At 55.3% G+C, this 17304-nt stretch overlaps 1 protein-coding gene across 6 annotated transcripts in view; it reads left to right on the forward strand.

The window, feature by feature from the left end:
• Nucleotides 1–17304, forward strand: part of LOC135054228 (von Willebrand factor A domain-containing protein 5A-like) — a 373972-nt gene that overhangs the window by 122483 nt on the left and 234185 nt on the right. For all 6 annotated transcript variants that reach the window (XM_063957548.1, XM_063957547.1, XM_063957546.1 and 3 more), the window contains 2 exons: nucleotides 4303–4370; nucleotides 7491–7693. In XM_063957548.1, the coding sequence (XP_063813618.1) occupies nucleotides 4316–4370; nucleotides 7491–7693 (258 nt within the window). In that variant the 5' untranslated portion in view covers nucleotides 4303–4315. The remainder of the gene's footprint in view (nucleotides 1–4302; nucleotides 4371–7490; nucleotides 7694–17304) is intronic.

Genomic DNA, 17304 nt, shown 5'->3' on the forward strand with positions numbered 1-17304 from the left:
CCAAGAGCTGCCGGGGCCCCAGAGGTGGCCAAGAGCTGCCGGGGCCCCAGAGGTGGCCAAGAGCTGCCGGTCCCCAGAGGTGGGCAAGAGCTGCCGGTCCCCAGAGGTGGGCAAGAGCTGCCGGTCCCCAGAGGTGGGCAAGAGCTGCCGGGGCCCCAGAGGTGGCCAAGAGCTGCCGGGGCCCCCAGAGACGGGCAGAGTTGTCAGGCACTGGAGTGGGCAGAGCTGCAGGCAGCAGCGTGTAGTAATAATTGTGTGTGGTTCGTGCACATTCTGGATAACGCAGGATAAATGTATTTGGCACTACTGGCACATACTGGGATCTGTTGGATCACGTTGAAGCCATCCCCTGTTGTAGATCACACTCTGCAGCTCAAGTTTTTGGTACAAAATACCTGACTTGGCTTTGGGAGAATCAATCTCTCTCTCTCCCTCTCCCTCTTCCTCTCCCTCTCCCTCTCTCTCTCCTCTCCTCTCCTCTCCTCTCTCTCCTCCCTCTCCCTCTCTCTCCTCCCTCTCTCCTCCTCCCTCTCTCCTCCTCCCTCTCCCTCTCTCCTTCCTCCCTCTCCCTCCTCCCTCTCCCACTCCCTCTCCCTCCACCTCTCCCTCCCCCTCCCTATGGTGTAGTATTTCCAGAAAGGGTCATTACTGTAATATTTTACCCACATAACACCAAATAGTAGCTTGTAATCAAAGCCCATCAATATACTGTCAACGCAGACAGCTGAAAGAGGATTTTGACACCACGTGAGGAGTACAATATACATACAGTGGTGCCGGCAGGCAGTTACACTCACACTGGCTGATTATCTCCTGTTACTCAGGAAAGAGAAGCAGCTGATCCGCTCCCTCCCTGCTCCCGGCTGTGACTCATATCTGGGGTCACTGTGATCTGATTGCTGAGAAATGTAGCTGATGAAAGGATTATGTAATCCTGACATGTTGTGTGTAGACACAAGTGTGTACAGTGTATCTCCTACCTGACAATGTGATTACACTTTCATACGGTAATGCCACTAATAATGCATTGTGCTGGTGATTCGGGTCAGGACCTTGCATTTCTAGCGTTACAGGGGTACAGGAACGGATAAACTTTTGTACACTTTGTTGTGGTATGAGCAGGCGGGTGTGGATCATTAGATTGACAGTGTATAGGTCGACAGTGTTTACGTCGACCACCATAAGTCGACAGTCGCTAGGTCGACAGGGTTTCTAGGTCGACATGTGCTAGGTCGACAGATCAAAAGGTCGACATGAGTTTTTCATATATATTTTTGGTGTCGTTTTCTCCGTACAGTGACCGGGAACCCCAATTAGTGCACCGCGTCCCCTTGCATGGCTCGCTTCGCTCCCCATGCTTCGGGCATTACCGTTCCAATTGTAGTCCACGTGAATCGTTCAGTGTCAAAAGGTTAAAAACCTGTCTGCTGTTTTTATTTTTAATATCTACATGGCGCCTATTGCCGAAATTCTCCCACAATGCTGCTGCAACAAGCTGCCATTTTAGCCACAAGGAGTGGGTCCCCAACCACATGTATATTAAGGTCACATATATGAAATACCCCCGATATAGGGTATTACAGCTGCGGCGCAGCATTGTGCTTTTCTGGGCATGCACAAGCAGAGAGGATCTCTGTGATAGGACAGCTGGAAGTCTGGGGACAGCGGGTGAGCGGCAGGTGGTTTGAGGAAAGTGTGAGGGGGAAGGGGTAGATGCTAGAATCAAGTGGGCAAAGGGACCTTTTCCGTAAGGGGGAGGAGTTACGACGCAAGGGGGAGGAGCTAGGCCAGCGGGATAGTTCCTCTACTATCCACGCCACCAACTATTACCTTTAGTAATTAGGTGGTGAGCGAAGCGAGCCACCGTGCCCGAAGCGTGGCGAGCGAAGCGAGCCCGCGAGGGTACTTTTCGGGTACCCTGTTCGCCCGTAGCTCCTCCCCCTGGTGACATAGCTCCTCCCCTAGATACGTCACAAGGTCCCTTCAGCCACTCCGATATAGAACCAACCGAGGGGAAGGACTGCTGCGGCGGCCATCTTTAGAGGTAAAGACATGAGGACTGAGTGAAGTCACTTTGAGAGTAAAGCAGGGGGTCAGTCATCGTTAGGGTGAGGACGTTGCAGCTGGTAATTACATTGTCTGATAATGACACACCAAGTGTTATACTCCTGTGTCAGCTCTGTATTTCTGTGCTAGCCAATGTGCAGAGTCCTCACCGACCGGCCGCAGCCTTTGTTTATGAGAACCAAGCTATAATCCCATTACCTTGCAAGGTCCCTGTGTACTCTTGTTGTATAATGGACATTAGTGACTTTCCTGTCAGAGATTAAAGTATTGGAGATTAAAAGACATGGAATTTATTTTTATATTTTACAATGCATCTGTTAATTGTTTTTTGGAGGTGTTTGTCTCTACTGAATGAAAGTCCTGTGAATAGCGGTATTGCATATTATTGCACGGGTTAGTTACATGTGTTGACATATATTGAGCTGCGGGGGTGTTGCAGAAATCCTGGTTGCAGAATAAATACCACACTGCTTTGTGTCTGTTCTGGGTGCTGTCCTCACCTCTCTGTCAGGGTGTGGTACAGCAAGGGAGTATCTCATTCACAGAACCAGGTACTTCCAAAGCTGGGTACACATTAAACGATGTGTACCCAGCGCGATCTCGCTAGCGCCGGTAACCGGTGGCAGGGCCGGCATCAGCAAGTGCATACACACTTGCCGATGCCAACAGCGATGGTGGGGGGGCAGTGGGGGCTCTTGCTGGGGATGATGTCCCTTGGCCATGCACACAGGTCCAATGGAGGATGTCGCTGATGACGCGCGGGAGGGCACATCGTCAGCGACATAGTGCATACACATTACTTTGTCTTACTTGCACACATTTCGTTTTTATTGGGTGTGTGGTAGTAGTGACGCGGAAACATTGCATATATACATAGGCGGATTCAGGGGGGGCACCAAGGCACGTGCCCCCTCTGTCATTTAGGAATTTTTTTTATTTTTTCAAGTGCAGCAATAGTATGCAAAGACACGCACTGGTACTGTGGGGAGGGTGGGTCGGCCGTCTGCGTCAGCAGCACTGCAGTCGGGGACATGCAGTCGACGGGGAAACTGTATTAGCTCCCTCAGCGCACTGCACCCTACAACACTGACTGGCGCCACCTCCCCCTTACAGACGCGCACCTCTGCACACTGTGTTGCGTCACTTGAGAAAAATAAAATGTTCCTAACTGACAGGGGGTGCCCCATTATAATGTACCCCATTACCCATATGGACCTCTGATTTCCACCTCCCTCCCTCATTACCCATGTATGCCTCTGGCTCCCCCCCCCCCTTATTACCCATGTATGCCTCTGACTCCCCCCCCCCCCCCCCCCCCCAAACCCATGTATGCCTCTGACTCCCCTCCCCCCCATTACCCATGTATGCCCCTGCTTCCCCCCCCCTCATTTCCCATGTATGCCTGTGACTCCCCCCCCCCCCCCCACCATTACCCATGTATGCCTCTGACTCCCCCCCCTCATTACCCATGTATGCCTCTGACTCCCCTCCCCACCATTACCCATGTATGCCCCTGCTCCCCCCCCCCCATTACCCATGTATGCCTGTGACTCTCCCCCCCCCCCCCCACCATTACCCAGGTATGCCTCTGACTCCCCCCCCTCATTACCCATGTATGCCTCTGACTCCCCTCCCCCCTCATTTCCCATGTATGCGTCTGACTCCCCCCCCCCCCCACACCATTACCCATGTATGCCTCTGACTCCCCCCCCCCCCCTCATTACCCATGTATGCCTCTGACTCCCCCCCCCCCCCCCCCTCATTACCCATGTATGCCTCTGACTCCCCCCCCCCCCCCCTCATTACCCATGTATGCCTCTGACTCCCCTCCCCACCATTACCCATGTATGCCTCTGACTCCCCCCCCCCCCCCCATTACCCATGTATGCCTCTGACTCCCCCCCCCCCCCCCCTCATTACCCATGTATGCCTCTGGCTCCCCCCCTCATTACCCATGTATGCCTCCGACTCCCCCCCCCCCCCTCCCCTTTCATTACCCATGTATGACTCTGACCCCCCATTACTTGCTCTGTGGCACGACGACAGACGATTCGCTCTGTTGGTTATTTTGTTCTCTAATAAGCCAATTATTAGCCACTGTTATTTGGAGAATCTCAAGAAACATTTCAGTGAAAACCCCATCAGAATTGATTGAGTAGTTTGGGAGTGTATTGTGAACATACAAATGGCTGCTGTATATTACTGCGCTGACACTTGTGCTTTATCTCCTCACAGGACCAGCGTAACGATGTCTCCCTATAATGCATGCTGTGGTCTCATCATTGTGGCCTCCCGGAGTCCAGGTACGATCTCCCCCCTCCCCCCCCCCCTTCCCACCCACTGTCACCAGACTGACGCTGGCGCCCCCCGCCTAGTAATTACAGCTGCCAGATGACCGGATTAGCAGGGCCGGTAGAGGTCACATGTTTAGGCTTCTATTAGTGATTGGCCAGCGTGATGAAACTGGAAACTGGATTTTATAGTTTGTAATGTCAAAATAAATGCATTTGGAATAACTTGCTGCATACTGTACAGTGGAAGTGCACCTAGTCTATCCAGCTGGAACGCTCCTTTATGTTTGCAGTTTTATACTGTATATTATGTTAAATCCTTTTCCCTGGGGTTCATTTGCAGACACTGGACCATCAAGACGTTGGCACTTAAACAAATATACCTTCAAACTGTGTAAGCTCCTTTGTATAGCCCCATTCTGCAGGAAACCCTCTTATCTTTATACCCAAACTCCTCGGCATACGGTTGAAAATGTATTCCCACGAGAAAGAAACCGCACCCGTCACCCCATGCAAAACCTTTTGCTTTGTTAAACTTTGCAGGGACAGCTAGAGTGTAATCTGGGAGGGCGCTCAGTCCTATCCCCACACGCGGCCTTCCCCCAGTGGGTTCAGTGAAGAGGTTTTACCATACTTTTATTACATTTCTCATTTATGCAACGCTGGACATTTTGGATGTTGTCCCAATGCTGCTCCTTTGGGTGCGTATTCTCAGTGTGCAGCTTCTTCTAACCAAAACCATTTTCCTTGGGGTCAAAAAAAGGGATGCATTGGAGGACTGCGTGGCTGCTGGACACAGTTGCCAAAGCCAGAGCTCCATGCTGCACCGGCCAGAAATATCTGGCGATCCCCACACTAAACGGAACAGGTTTCCCAATGTAGACGTGCCAGAGGTGGTCCAACTAGCCATCATCTGATTTAGTGCAGACCAACCTCTTTTGTGGGCATCACAGAGGGCCAGGAGATCTTCTGTCTCCTACTGACAGAACCTCAATGTCACCACATCCAGTGCCTGACGAGATCCCCATTCTTCTTTGGTAGGTTGTGATTGTAGCATCGAGGCAGAATCAATGTCCTAATGTAAACGGAACCTAGAAACCAACAAATGGTTTCTTATGGGGAAAGCCACATAGGGAGATTTGTAATACAGCCCCCAGTTCTGACAGTGTCCGAGCTCTGCAAGTGGCCTGGGGGAAATTCCAGCTTCCACGTGAGCTACTGCCCATCCACCAACTCAAGTCGTCAGACGGAGGCTGCATTTAGTGATTGGTGGTCTGTAATGTGTCACAGCCTGCAAACAGTCTGCGCTTGCTGTACGAGTGCCAGCTCTTCTGCATGGAAACTGGCCATCCCTGTAATTCACTCCTTCCGTACAGCACTCCCCTGTCAGTCACCCACCTCTGTCGCTCATTCTCCGCCCTCTTAAGGGCCCTACACACTGAGCGATGAACAATATGAATGATGAACGATTTTTCAAGTAGTTTTTTAGTAACAATTTTGAGCGTGCTCACTGAACGATTTGTATGAACGATTTGAACAATGCTTTAATTACCTTTTTTTTCTATTAAGTACTGCGCCACGCTCCTCAGCCCTGTGCTGTGCTCCTCCTGTAGTTTGGAAATGGCGGCAAGCGGGTGTCCGGGGAGTGGTTTGGAGGTGCCGGATCGACTAAATCGTTAATATCGTTCATCATTGATTACGTCTACACTGAACAATAAGGCACATTACATACAACGATATCGTCCAAATTGGCTTACAATGATAAACAATGCAAGGCCAGCTATGAACGATTGTGGGGACGCACATTGTCCGCCGTCAGTGCCTCCACACTGAATTAGATCAACGATATATCGTTCATTTTTTAAACTAAATTGTTCACATCGTTCTTAAATATCGTCCAGTGTGTAGGGCCCTTTAGGTAATATACACGAGGATAGCAGAGGAGGCCGGGTCCCTGACCAGTGCGTTCCTCTGGCGTCGCTGATTAGCTGGTAACGGCCAGTAATGCCTAGGACTATGATAGGAGCAACCCCTCTGTGCCCGCAGTGCCTATCTGGTATGACTGGGAAGATTGAGTTATGCGGGAAGGAAGAGCAGGGTGGTGACCAGGGACCATGACAAGGTGGGAGCTGTTATTTAGTGCCCATCCCCAGATAACCGATCCCAGAGTCCTCTTGTCCAGTGGCGGCTCCAGAGGGGCGGCTGCAGCGCAGTCCAAAATTCAAATATGGGAGCCGCACCAACTGTCACCCCAAATACCACCGGCCGGGACTCACTGGCAGTAGGTGTGGCTCCGATATTTGTGTTTTAGACTATGATGCAGCGCCACCTCTGGAGCCACCACTGCTCGTGTCCATGGCCCATGTAACAGGCGGTAATATTGCTGGTGAATGAGAGGGTTGTCCGCTTGTGTGCATCCCGATTCTAAATGAAATATAATTCCCATCAAATATAATGCGTTATTTAATACCGTACTGTATACTTGGTATGCAATGCTCCGAGAGAGACTAAACAATCCACATTACTGCGCAGTCCCCATACAGTATTATCTGATAGCGACAGTAATAGTATAATAATATATATAGTAATATATATATATATATATATATATATATATATATATATAGTAATATTACCTATATCCAGGTTATTCATGTCACCACTTCAACAGAATTTTTGTGTTGCTGAAAGTTTGTCGGTGAATCCGTCACACGATCTTTGCATTTGTCACTAGTGTTTTATGTCCGCAATGTGCCCCTAGAGATGTGACCTCATACTGTGTCATTCATGTCACTGCAAATAGCTCCTCCCCACGCGTCAGGTCCCGGGCGACTAGGCTGCGCCCAAAATGTGCGTCTTGTTCACATAAATAACACAACTGGAAGCGACAAAACTTCATTGCTGGATTACACTGATCAGCCTGGTGTGCGACACTTGTACATCTGTGTGTGAATAAGACGCTACTCCCCTTGGAGAGTCTCAGTGGCGCCGGGCGTCTCGTGCAGTACGGCGTATAGACACTAGGTGTATGAGGACACGTATGTACAACCTAATCCGCTTTCTATCCGCCATAACAGGACGCTACAGAGTGGTAATAAACACGACATAACTGTTTCCCCTTGTGGTGTCCAGTTCCTCTACAGGGGATCTCGGTGGACATCCAGGTGAAAGGCTTCGTGGCCGATGTCTCCGCCACGCTCAGATATAAGAACCGGGAGGAGAAGGCGGTGGAGGCCGTCTTTGTGTTCCCCATGAATGAAGACTCTGCTGTCTACAGCTTTGAGGCGACCATAGAAGGGAAGAAGATCGTGGCGGACCTCCAGGAGAAGAAGCAGGTAATGAGGAAGACGTGTTATTCAGGTCGTTACTGGGGATATTTATTATTAATTACTGATCAGCTATTGGAGTCTGAGCGCATTCACATTTATTACTCGGGCTGATGGCTGCGGTGTAGAGACTCCGTATCGCGCCTGTGTGGGAGCCATGGATGTCAGGAGATCTGGCAGTGGGGGCGCCATTGTATGTAGTACCAGCCGCTGGGTGTAGAGACTCTGTATCGCGCCTGTGTGGGAGCCATGGATGTCAGGGGGGATCTGGCAGTGGGGGCGCCATTGTATGTAGTACCAGCCACTGGGTGTAGACTCCGTATCTCGCCTGTGTGGGAGCCATGGATGTCAGGGGAGATCTGGCAGTGGGGGCACCATTGTATGTAGTACCAGCCGCTGGGTGTAGAGACTCCGTATCGCGCCTGTGTGGGAGCCATGGATGTCAGGGGAGATCTGGCAGTGGGGACGCCATTGTATGTAGTACCAGCCGCTGGGTGTAGACTCCGTATCGCGCCTGTGTGGGAGCCATGGATGTCAGGGGAGATCTGGCAGTGGGGGCGCCATTGTATGTAGTACCAGCCGCTGGGTGTAGAGACTCTGTATCACGCCTGTGTGGGAGCCATGGATGTCAAGGGAGATCTGGCAGTGGGGACGCCATTGTATGTAGTACCAGCCGCTGGGTGTAGACTCCGTATCGCGCCTGTGTGGGAGCCATGGATGTCAGGGGAGATCTGGCAGTGGGGGCACCATTGTATGTAGTACCAGCCGCTGGGTGTAGACTCCGTATCGCGCCTGTGTGGGAGCCATGGATGTCAGGGGAGATCTGGCAGTGGGGGCGCCATTGTATGTAGTACCAGCCGCTGGGTGTAGACTCCGTATCGCGCCTGTGTGGGAGCCATGGATGTTGGGAGATCTGGCAGTGGGGGCGCCATTGTATGTAGTACCAGCCGCTGGGTGTAGACTCTGTATCACGCCTGTGTGGGAGCCATAGATGTCAGGGGAGATCTGGCAGTGGGGGCGCCATTGTATGTAGTACCAGCCGCTGGGTGTAGACTCCGTATCGCGCCTGTGTGGGAGCCATGGATGTTGGGAGATCTGGCAGTGGGGGCGCCATTGTATATAGTACCAGCCGCTGGGTGTAGACTCCGTATCGCGCCTGTGTGGGAGCCATGGATGTCAGGGGAGATCTGGCAGTGGGGACGCCATTGTATGTAGTACCAGCCGCTGGGTGTAGACTCCGTATCGCGCCTGTGTGGGAGCCATGGATGTCAGGGGAGATCTGGCAGTGGGGGCGCCATTGTATGTAGTACCAGCCGCTGGGTGTAGACTCCGTATCGCGCCTGTGTGGGAGCCATGGATGTCAGGGGAGATCTGGCAGTGGGGACGCCATTGTATGTAGTACCAGCCGCTGGGTGTAGAGACTCCGTATCACGCCTGTGTGGGAGCCATGGATGTCAGGGGAGATCTGGCAGTGGGGGCGCCATTGTATGTAGTACCAGCCGCTGGGTGTAGACTCCGTATCGCGCCTGTGTGGGAGCCATAGATGTCAGGGGAGATCTGGCAGTGGGGACGCCATTGTATGTAGTACCAGCCGCTGGGTGTAGGCTCCGTATCGAGCCTGTGTGGGAGCCATGGATGTCAGGGGAGATCTGGCAGTGGGGGCGCCATTGTATGTAGTACCAGCCGCTGGGTGTAGAGACTCCGTATCGCGCCTGTGTGGGAGCCATGGATGTCAGGAGATCTGGCAGTGGGGGCGCCATTGTATGTAGTACCAGCCGCTGGGTGTAGGCTCCGTATCGCGCCTGTGTGGGAGCCATGGATGTCAGGGGAGATCTGGCAGTGGGGGCACCATTGTATGTAGTACCAGCCGCTGGGTGTAGAGACTCCGTATCGCGCCTGTGTGGGAGCCATGGATGTCAGGAGATCTGGCATTGGGGGCGCCATTGTATGTAGTACCAGCCGCTGGGTGTAGACTCCGTATCGCGCCTGTGTGGGAGCCATGGATGTCAGGGGAGATCTGGCAGCGGGGGCGCCATTGTATGTAGTACCAGCCGCTGGGTGTAGACTCTGTATCACGCCTGTGTGGGAGCCATAGATGTCAGGGGAGATCTGGCAGTGGGGGCGCCATTGTATGTAGTACCAGCCGCTGGGTGTAGACTCCGTATCGCGCCTGTGTGGGAGCCATGGATGTTGGGAGATCTGGCAGTGGGGGCGCCATTGTATGTAGTACCAGCCGCTGGGTGTAGACTCCGTATCGCGCCTGTGTGGGAGCCATGGATGTCAGGGGAGATCTGGCAGTGGGGACGCCATTGTATGTAGTACCAGCCGCTGGGTGTAGACTCCGTATCGCGCCTGTGTGGGAGCCATGGATGTCAGGGGAGATCTGGCAGTGGGGGCGCCATTGTATGTAGTACCAGCCGCTGGGTGTAGAGACTCCGTATCACGCCTGTGTGGGAGCCATGGATGTCAGGGGAGATCTGGCAGTGGGGACGCCATTGTATGTAGTACCAGCCGCTGGGTGTAGAGACTCCGTATCACGCCTGTGTGGGAGCCATGGATGTCAGGGGAGATCTGGCAGTGGGGGCGCCATTGTATGTAGTACCAGCCGCTGGGTGTAGACTCCGTATAGCGCCTGTGTGGGAGCCATAGATGTCAGGGGAGATCTGGCAGTGGGGACGCCATTGTATGTAGTACCAGCCGCTGGGTGTAGGCTCCGTATCGAGCCTGTGTGGGAGCCATGGATGTCAGGGGAGATCTGGCAGTGGGGGCGCCATTGTATGTAGTACCAGCCGCTGGGTGTAGAGACTCCGTATCGCGCCTGTGTGGGAGCCACGGATGTCAGGAGATCTGGCAGTGGGGGCGCCATTGTATGTAGTACCAGCCGCTGGGTGTAGGCTCCGTATCGCGCCTGTGTGGGAGCCATGGGTGTCAGGGGAGATCTGGCAGTGGGGGCACCATTGTATGTAGTACCAGCCGCTGGGTGTAGAGACTCCGTATCGCGCCTGTGTGGGAGCCATGGATGTCAGGAGATCTGGCATTGGGGGCGCCATTGTATGTAGTACCAGCCGCTGGGTGTAGACTCCGTATCGCGCCTGTGTGGGAGCCATGGATGTCAGGGGAGATCTGGCAGCGGGGGCGCCATTGTATGTAGTACCAGCCGCTGGGTGTAGACTCCGTATCGCGCCTGTGTGGGAGCCATGGATGTCAGGGGAGATCTGGCAGCGGGGGCGCCATTGTATGTAGTACCAGCCGCTGGGTGTAGACTCCGTATCGCGCCTGTGTGGGAGCCATGGATGTCAGGAGATCTGGCAGTGGGGGCGCCATTGTATGTAGTACCAGCCGCTGGGTGTAGAGACTCCGTATCGCGCCTGTGTGGGAGCCATGGATGTCAGGGGAGATCTGGCAGTGGGGGCGCCATTGTATGTAGTACCAGCCACTGGGTGTAGAGATTCCGTATCACGCCTGTGTGGGAGCCATGGATGTCAGGGGAGATCTGGCAGTGGGGGCGCCATTGTATGTAGTACCAGCCACTGGGTGTAGAGACTCCGTATCACGCCTGTGTGGGAGCCATGGATGTCAGGGGAGATCTGGCAGTGGGGGCGCCATTGTATGTAGTACCAGCCACTGGGTGTAGAGACTCCGTATCACGCCTGTGTGGGAGCCATGGATGTCAGGGGAGATCTGGCAGTGGGGACGCCATTGTATGTAGTACCAGCCGCTGGGTGTAGAGACTCCGTATCGGGCCTGTGTGGGAGCCATGGATGTCAGGAGATCTGGCAGTGGGGACGCCATTGTATGTAGTACCAGCCGCTGGGTGTAGAGACTCCGTATCGCGCCTGTGTGGGAGCCATGGATGTCAGGGGAGATCTGGCAGTGGGGGCACCATTGTATGTAGTACCAGCCGCTGGGTGTAGACTCCGTATCGCGCCTGTGTGGGAGCCATGGATGTCGGGGGAGATCTGGCAGTGGGGGCGCCATTGTATGTAGTACCAGCCGCTGGGTGTAGACTCCGTATCGCGCCTGTGTGGGAGCCATGGATGTCAGGGGAGATCTGGCAGTGGGGGCACCATTGTATGTAGTACCAGCCGCTGGGTGTAGACTCCATATCGCGCCTGTGTGGGAGCCATGGATGTCGGGGGAGATCTGGCAGTGGGGGCGCCATTGTATGTAGTACCAGCCGCTGGGTGTAGACTCCGTATCGCGCCTGTGTGGGAGCCATGGATGTCGGGGGAGATCTGGCAGTGGGGGCGCCATTGTATGTAGTACCAGCCGCTGGGTGTAGAGACTCCGTATCGCGCCTGTGTGGGAGCCATGGATGTCAGGGGAGATCTGGCAGTGGGGGCGCCATTGTATGTAGTACCAGCCGCTGGGTGTAGAGACTCCGTATCGCGCCTGTGTGGGAGCCATGGATGTCAGGGGAGATCTGGCAGTGGGGGCGCCATTGTATGTAGTACCAGCCGCTGGGTGTAGGCTCCGTATCGCGCCTGTGTGGGAGCCATGGATGTCAGGGGAGATCTGGCAGTGGGGGCGCCATTGTATGTAGTACCAGCCGCTGGGTGTAGACTCCGTATCGCGCCTGTGTGGGAGCCATGGATGTCAGGGGAGATCTGGCAGTGGGGGCGCCATTGTATGTAGTACCAGCCGCTGGGTGTAGGCTCCGTATCGCGCCTGTGTGGGAGCCATGGATGTCAGGGGAGATCTGGCAGTGGGGGCGCCATTGTATGTAGTACCAGCCACTGGGTGTAGAGACTCCGTATCGCGCCTGTGTGGGAGCCATGGATGTCAGGGGAGATCTGGCAGTGGGGGCGCCATTGTATGTAGTACCAGCCGCTGGGTGTAGAGACTCCGTATCGCGCCTGTGTGGGAGCCATGGATGTCAGGGGAGATCTGGCAGTGGGGACGCCATTGTATGTAGTACCAGCCGCTGGGTGTAGAGACTCCGTATCGCGCCTGTGTGGGAGCCATGGATGTCAGGGGAGATCTGGCAGTGGGGGCGCCATTGTATGTAGTACCAGCCGCTGGGTGTAGGCTCCGTATCGCGCCTGTGTGGGAGCCATGGATGTCAGGGGAGATCTGGCAGTGGGGACGCCATTGTATGTAGTACCAGCCGCTGGGTGTAGAGACTCGGTATCGCGCCTGTCTGGGAGCCATGGATGTCAGGGGAGATCTGGCAGTGGGGGCGCCATTGTATGTAGTACCAGCCGCTGGGTGTAGAGACTCCGTATCGCGCCTGTGTGGGAGCCATGGATGTCAGGGGAGATCTGGCAGTGGGGGCGCCATTGTATGTAGTACCAGCCGCTGGGTGTAGGCTCCGTATCGCGCCTGTGTGGGAGCCATGGATGTCAGGGGAGATCTGGCAGTGGGGGCGCCATTGTATGTAGTACCAGCCGCTGGGTGTAGACTCCGTATCGCGCCTGTGTGGGAGCCATGGATGTCAGGGGAGATCTGGCAGTGGGGGCGCCATTGTATGTAGTACCAGCCGCTGGGTGTAGGCTCCGTATCGCGCCTGTGTGGGAGCCATGGATGTCAGGGGAGATCTGGCAGTGGGGGCGCCATTGTATGTAGTACCAGCCACTGGGTGTAGAGACTCCGTATCGCGCCTGTGTGGGAGCCATGGATGTCAGGGGAGATCTGGCAGTGGGGGCGCCATTGTATGTAGTACCAGCCGCTGGGTGTAGAGACTCCGTATCGCGCCTGTGTGGGAGCCATGGATGTCAGGGGAGATCTGGCAGTGGGGACGCCATTGTATGTAGTACCAGCCGCTGGGTGTAGAGACTCCGTATCACGCCTGTGTGGGAGCCATGGATGTCAGGGGAGATCTGGCAGTGGGGGCGCCATTGTATGTAGTACCAGCCGCTGGGTGTAGAGACTCCGTATCGCGCCTGTCTGGGAGCCATGGATGTCAGGGGAGATCTGGCAGTGGGGGCGCCATTGTATGTAGTACCAGCCGCTGGGTGTAGACTCCGTATCGCGCCTGTGTGGGAGCCATGGATGTCGGGGGAGATCTGGCAGTGGGGGCGCCATTGTATGTAGTACCAGCCGCTGGGTGTAGACTCCGTATCGCGCCTGTGTGGGAGCCATGGATGTCGGGGGAGATCTGGCAGTGGGGGCGCCATTGTATGTAGTACCAGCCGCTGGGTGTAGACTCCGTATCGCGCCTGTGTGGGAGCCATGGATGTCGGGGGAGATCTGGCAGTGGGGGCGCCATTGTATGTAGTACCAGCCGCTGGGTGTAGACTCCGTATCGCGCCTGTGTGGGAGCCATGGATGTCGGGGGAGATCTGGCAGTGGGGGCGCCATTGTATGTAGTACCAGCCGCTGGGTGTAGAGGCTCCGTATCGCGCCTGTGTGGGAGCCATGGATGTCAGGGGAGATCTGGCAGTGGGGGCGCCATTGTATGTAGTACCAGCCGCTGGGTGTAGAGACTCCGTATCGCGCCTGTGTGGGAGCCATGGATGTCAGGGGAGATCTGGCAGTGGGGACGCCATTGTATGTAGTACCAGCCGCTGGGTGTAGAGACTCCGTATCGCGCCTGTGTGGGAGCCATGGATGTCAGGGGAGATCTGGCAGTGGGGACGCCATTGTATGTAGTACCAGCCGCTGGGTGTAGAGACTCGGTATCGCGCCTGTCTGGGAGCCATGGATGTCAGGGGAGATCTGGCAGTGGGTGCGCCATTGTATGTAGTACCAGCCGCTGGGTGTAGACTCCGTATCGCGCCTGTGTGGGAGCCATGGATGTCAGGAGATCTGGCAGTGGGGGCGCCATTGTATGTAGTACCAGCCGCTGGGTGTAGACTCTGTATCGCGCCTGTGTGGGAGCCATGGATGTCAGGAGATCTGGCAGTGGGGACGCCATTGTATGTAGTACCAGCCGCTGGGTGTAGAGACTCCGTATCGCGCCTGTGTGGGAGCCATGGATGTCAGGGGAGATCTGGCAGTGGGGGCGCCATTGTATGTAGTACCAGCCGCTGGGTGTAGAGACTCTGTATCGCGCCTGTGTGGGAGCCATGGATGTCAGGGGAGATCTGGCCGTGGGGGCGCCATTGTATGTAGTACCAGCTGCTGGGTGTAGAGACTCCGTATCGCGCCTGTGTGGGAGCCATGGATGTCAGGGGAGATCTGGCAGTGGGGGCGCCATTGTATGTAGTACCAGCCGCTGGGTGTAGACTCCGTATCGCGCCTGTGTGGGAGCCATGGATGTCAGGGGAGATCTGGCAGTGGGGACGCCATTGTATGTAGTACCAGCCGCTGGGTGTAGAGACTCCGTATCGCGCCTGTGTGGGAGCCATGGATGTCAGGGGAGATCTGGCAGTGGGGGCGCCATTGTATGTAGTACCAGCCGCTGGGTGTAGACTCCGTATCGCGCCTGTGTGGGAGCCATGGATGTCAGGGGAGATCTGGCAGTGGGGACGCCATTGTATGTAGTACCAGCCGCTGGGTGTAGAGACTCCGTATCGCGCCTGTGTGGGAGCCATGGATGTCAGGGGAGATCTGGCAGTGGGGGCGCCATTGTATGTAGTACCAGCCGCTGGGTGTAGAGACTCCGTATCGCGCCTGTGTGGGAGCCATGGATGTCAGGGGAGATCTGGCAGTGGGGACGCCATTGTATGTAGTACCAGCCGCTGGGTGTAGAGACTCCGTATCGCGCCTGTGTGGGAGCCATGGATGTCAGGGGAGATCTGGCCGTGGGGGCGCCATTGTATGTAGTACCAGCCGCTGGGTGTAGAGACTCCGTATCGCGCCTGTGTGGGAGCCATGGATGTCAGGAGATCTGGCAGTGGGGACGCCATTGTATGTAGTACCAGCCGCTGGGTGTAGAGACTCCGTATCGCGCCTGTGTGGGAGCCATGGATGTCAGGGGAGATCTGGCAGTGGGGGCGCCATTGTATGTAGTACCAGCCGCTGGGTGTAGAGACTCCGTATCGCGCCTGTGTGGGAGCCATGGATGTCAGGGGAGATCTGGCCGTGGGGGCGCCATTGTATGTAGTACCAGCTGCTGGGTGTAGAGACTCCGTATCGCGCCTGTGTGGGAGCCATGGATGTCAGGGGAGATCTGGCAGTGGGGGCGCCATTGTATGTAGTACCAGCCGCTGGGTGTAGACTCCGTATCGCGCCTGTGTGGGAGCCATGGATGTCAGGGGAGATCTGGCCGTGGGGGCGCCATTGTATGTAGTACCAGCTGCTGGGTGTAGAGACTCCGTATCGCGCCTGTGTGGGAGCCATGGATGTCAGGGGAGATCTGGCAGTGGGGGCGCCATTGTATGTAGTACCAGCCGCTGGGTGTAGGCTTCGTATCGCGCCTGTGTGGGAGCCATGGATGTCAGGGGAGATCTGGCAGTGGGGACGCCATTGTATGTAGTACCAGCCGCTGGGTCTAGGCCGGACAGAGCGGAGATCTGAGCTGGGACTTTATTCATGGTAAAGTCACTTGTTTCGGGGCTGGTAGTAGTCACATGGGGCTGCTGAGCACAGGCTGGATGTGTAACTATCCCTGACCCATCATGCTTCTTATCATGCCCCTCTTCCCCTGGTAACCCACCGCTGTGGCAGTGCCAGGATCTGTATACGGCCTGCGTACGGGCGAGTATACGCACTTATACACCTGTGCGGTTGCGGGTGACCTCAGGGCACCTCTGAATCAGCGCTATGTATTTGCTGTTCACTGGGAGAACTCACTGTGACAACATTGCTCTATACATGTTCATGGATGACACAGACCTCCTGTATCACCTGGGAACCTGGCTGTTCTCCCTGCGGTTCTGTCACTGTGTGCTCACACTTGTGGTGTTCCGGTGACGCTGTGTGACCTGATGTAACGGCTGCAGGAAGGGCCGGGCTCCTTGTATAAAGGTGCAGAGGTTTCTCTCCCACCCTGGATATTATTAGTGTATATATTTCACTATTGTATTTTCTCTAACGTCCTAGTGGATGCTGGGGACTCCGTCAGGACCATGGGGAATAGCGGCTCCGCAGGAGACAGGGCACAAAAGCAAGCTTTTAGGATCACATGGTGTGTACTGGCTCCTCCCCCTATGACCCTCCTCCAAGCCTCAGTTAGGTTTTTGTGCCCGTCCGAGAAGGGTGCAATCTAGGTGGCTCTCTTAAAGAGTTGCTTAGAAAAAGTTTTTAGGTTCTTTATTTTCAGTGAGTCCTGCTGGCAACAGGCTCACTGCATCGAGGGACTTAGGGGAGAGAATTTCAACTCACCTGCGTGCAGGATGGATTGGATTCTTAGGCTACTGGACACCATTAGCTTCAGAGGGAGTCGGAACACAGGTCTCGCCCTGGGGTTCGTCCCGGAGCCGCGCCGCCGACCCCCTTGCAGATGCTGAAGATTGAAGAGGTCCGGAACCAGGCGGCAGAAGACTTTTCAGTCTTCCTCAGGTAGCGCACAGCACTGCAGCTGTGCGCCATTGTCTGTCAGCACACTTCCCACAGCGATCACGGAGGGTGCAGGGCGCGGGGGGGGGCGCCCTGGCAGCAATGTAGAATACCTGTATGGCGAAAAATACATCACATATAGCCCTTGAGGCTATATGGATGTATTTAACCCCTGCCAGACTTCACAATCTCCGGAGAAGAAGCCCGCCGAAAAGGGGGCGGGGCCTATTCTCCTCAGC

The sequence above is a fragment of the Pseudophryne corroboree genome, chromosome 1, assembly GCF_028390025.1.
Source record: "Pseudophryne corroboree isolate aPseCor3 chromosome 1, aPseCor3.hap2, whole genome shotgun sequence".
In the NCBI taxonomy this organism is placed as follows: Eukaryota; Metazoa; Chordata; class Amphibia; order Anura; family Myobatrachidae; genus Pseudophryne; species Pseudophryne corroboree.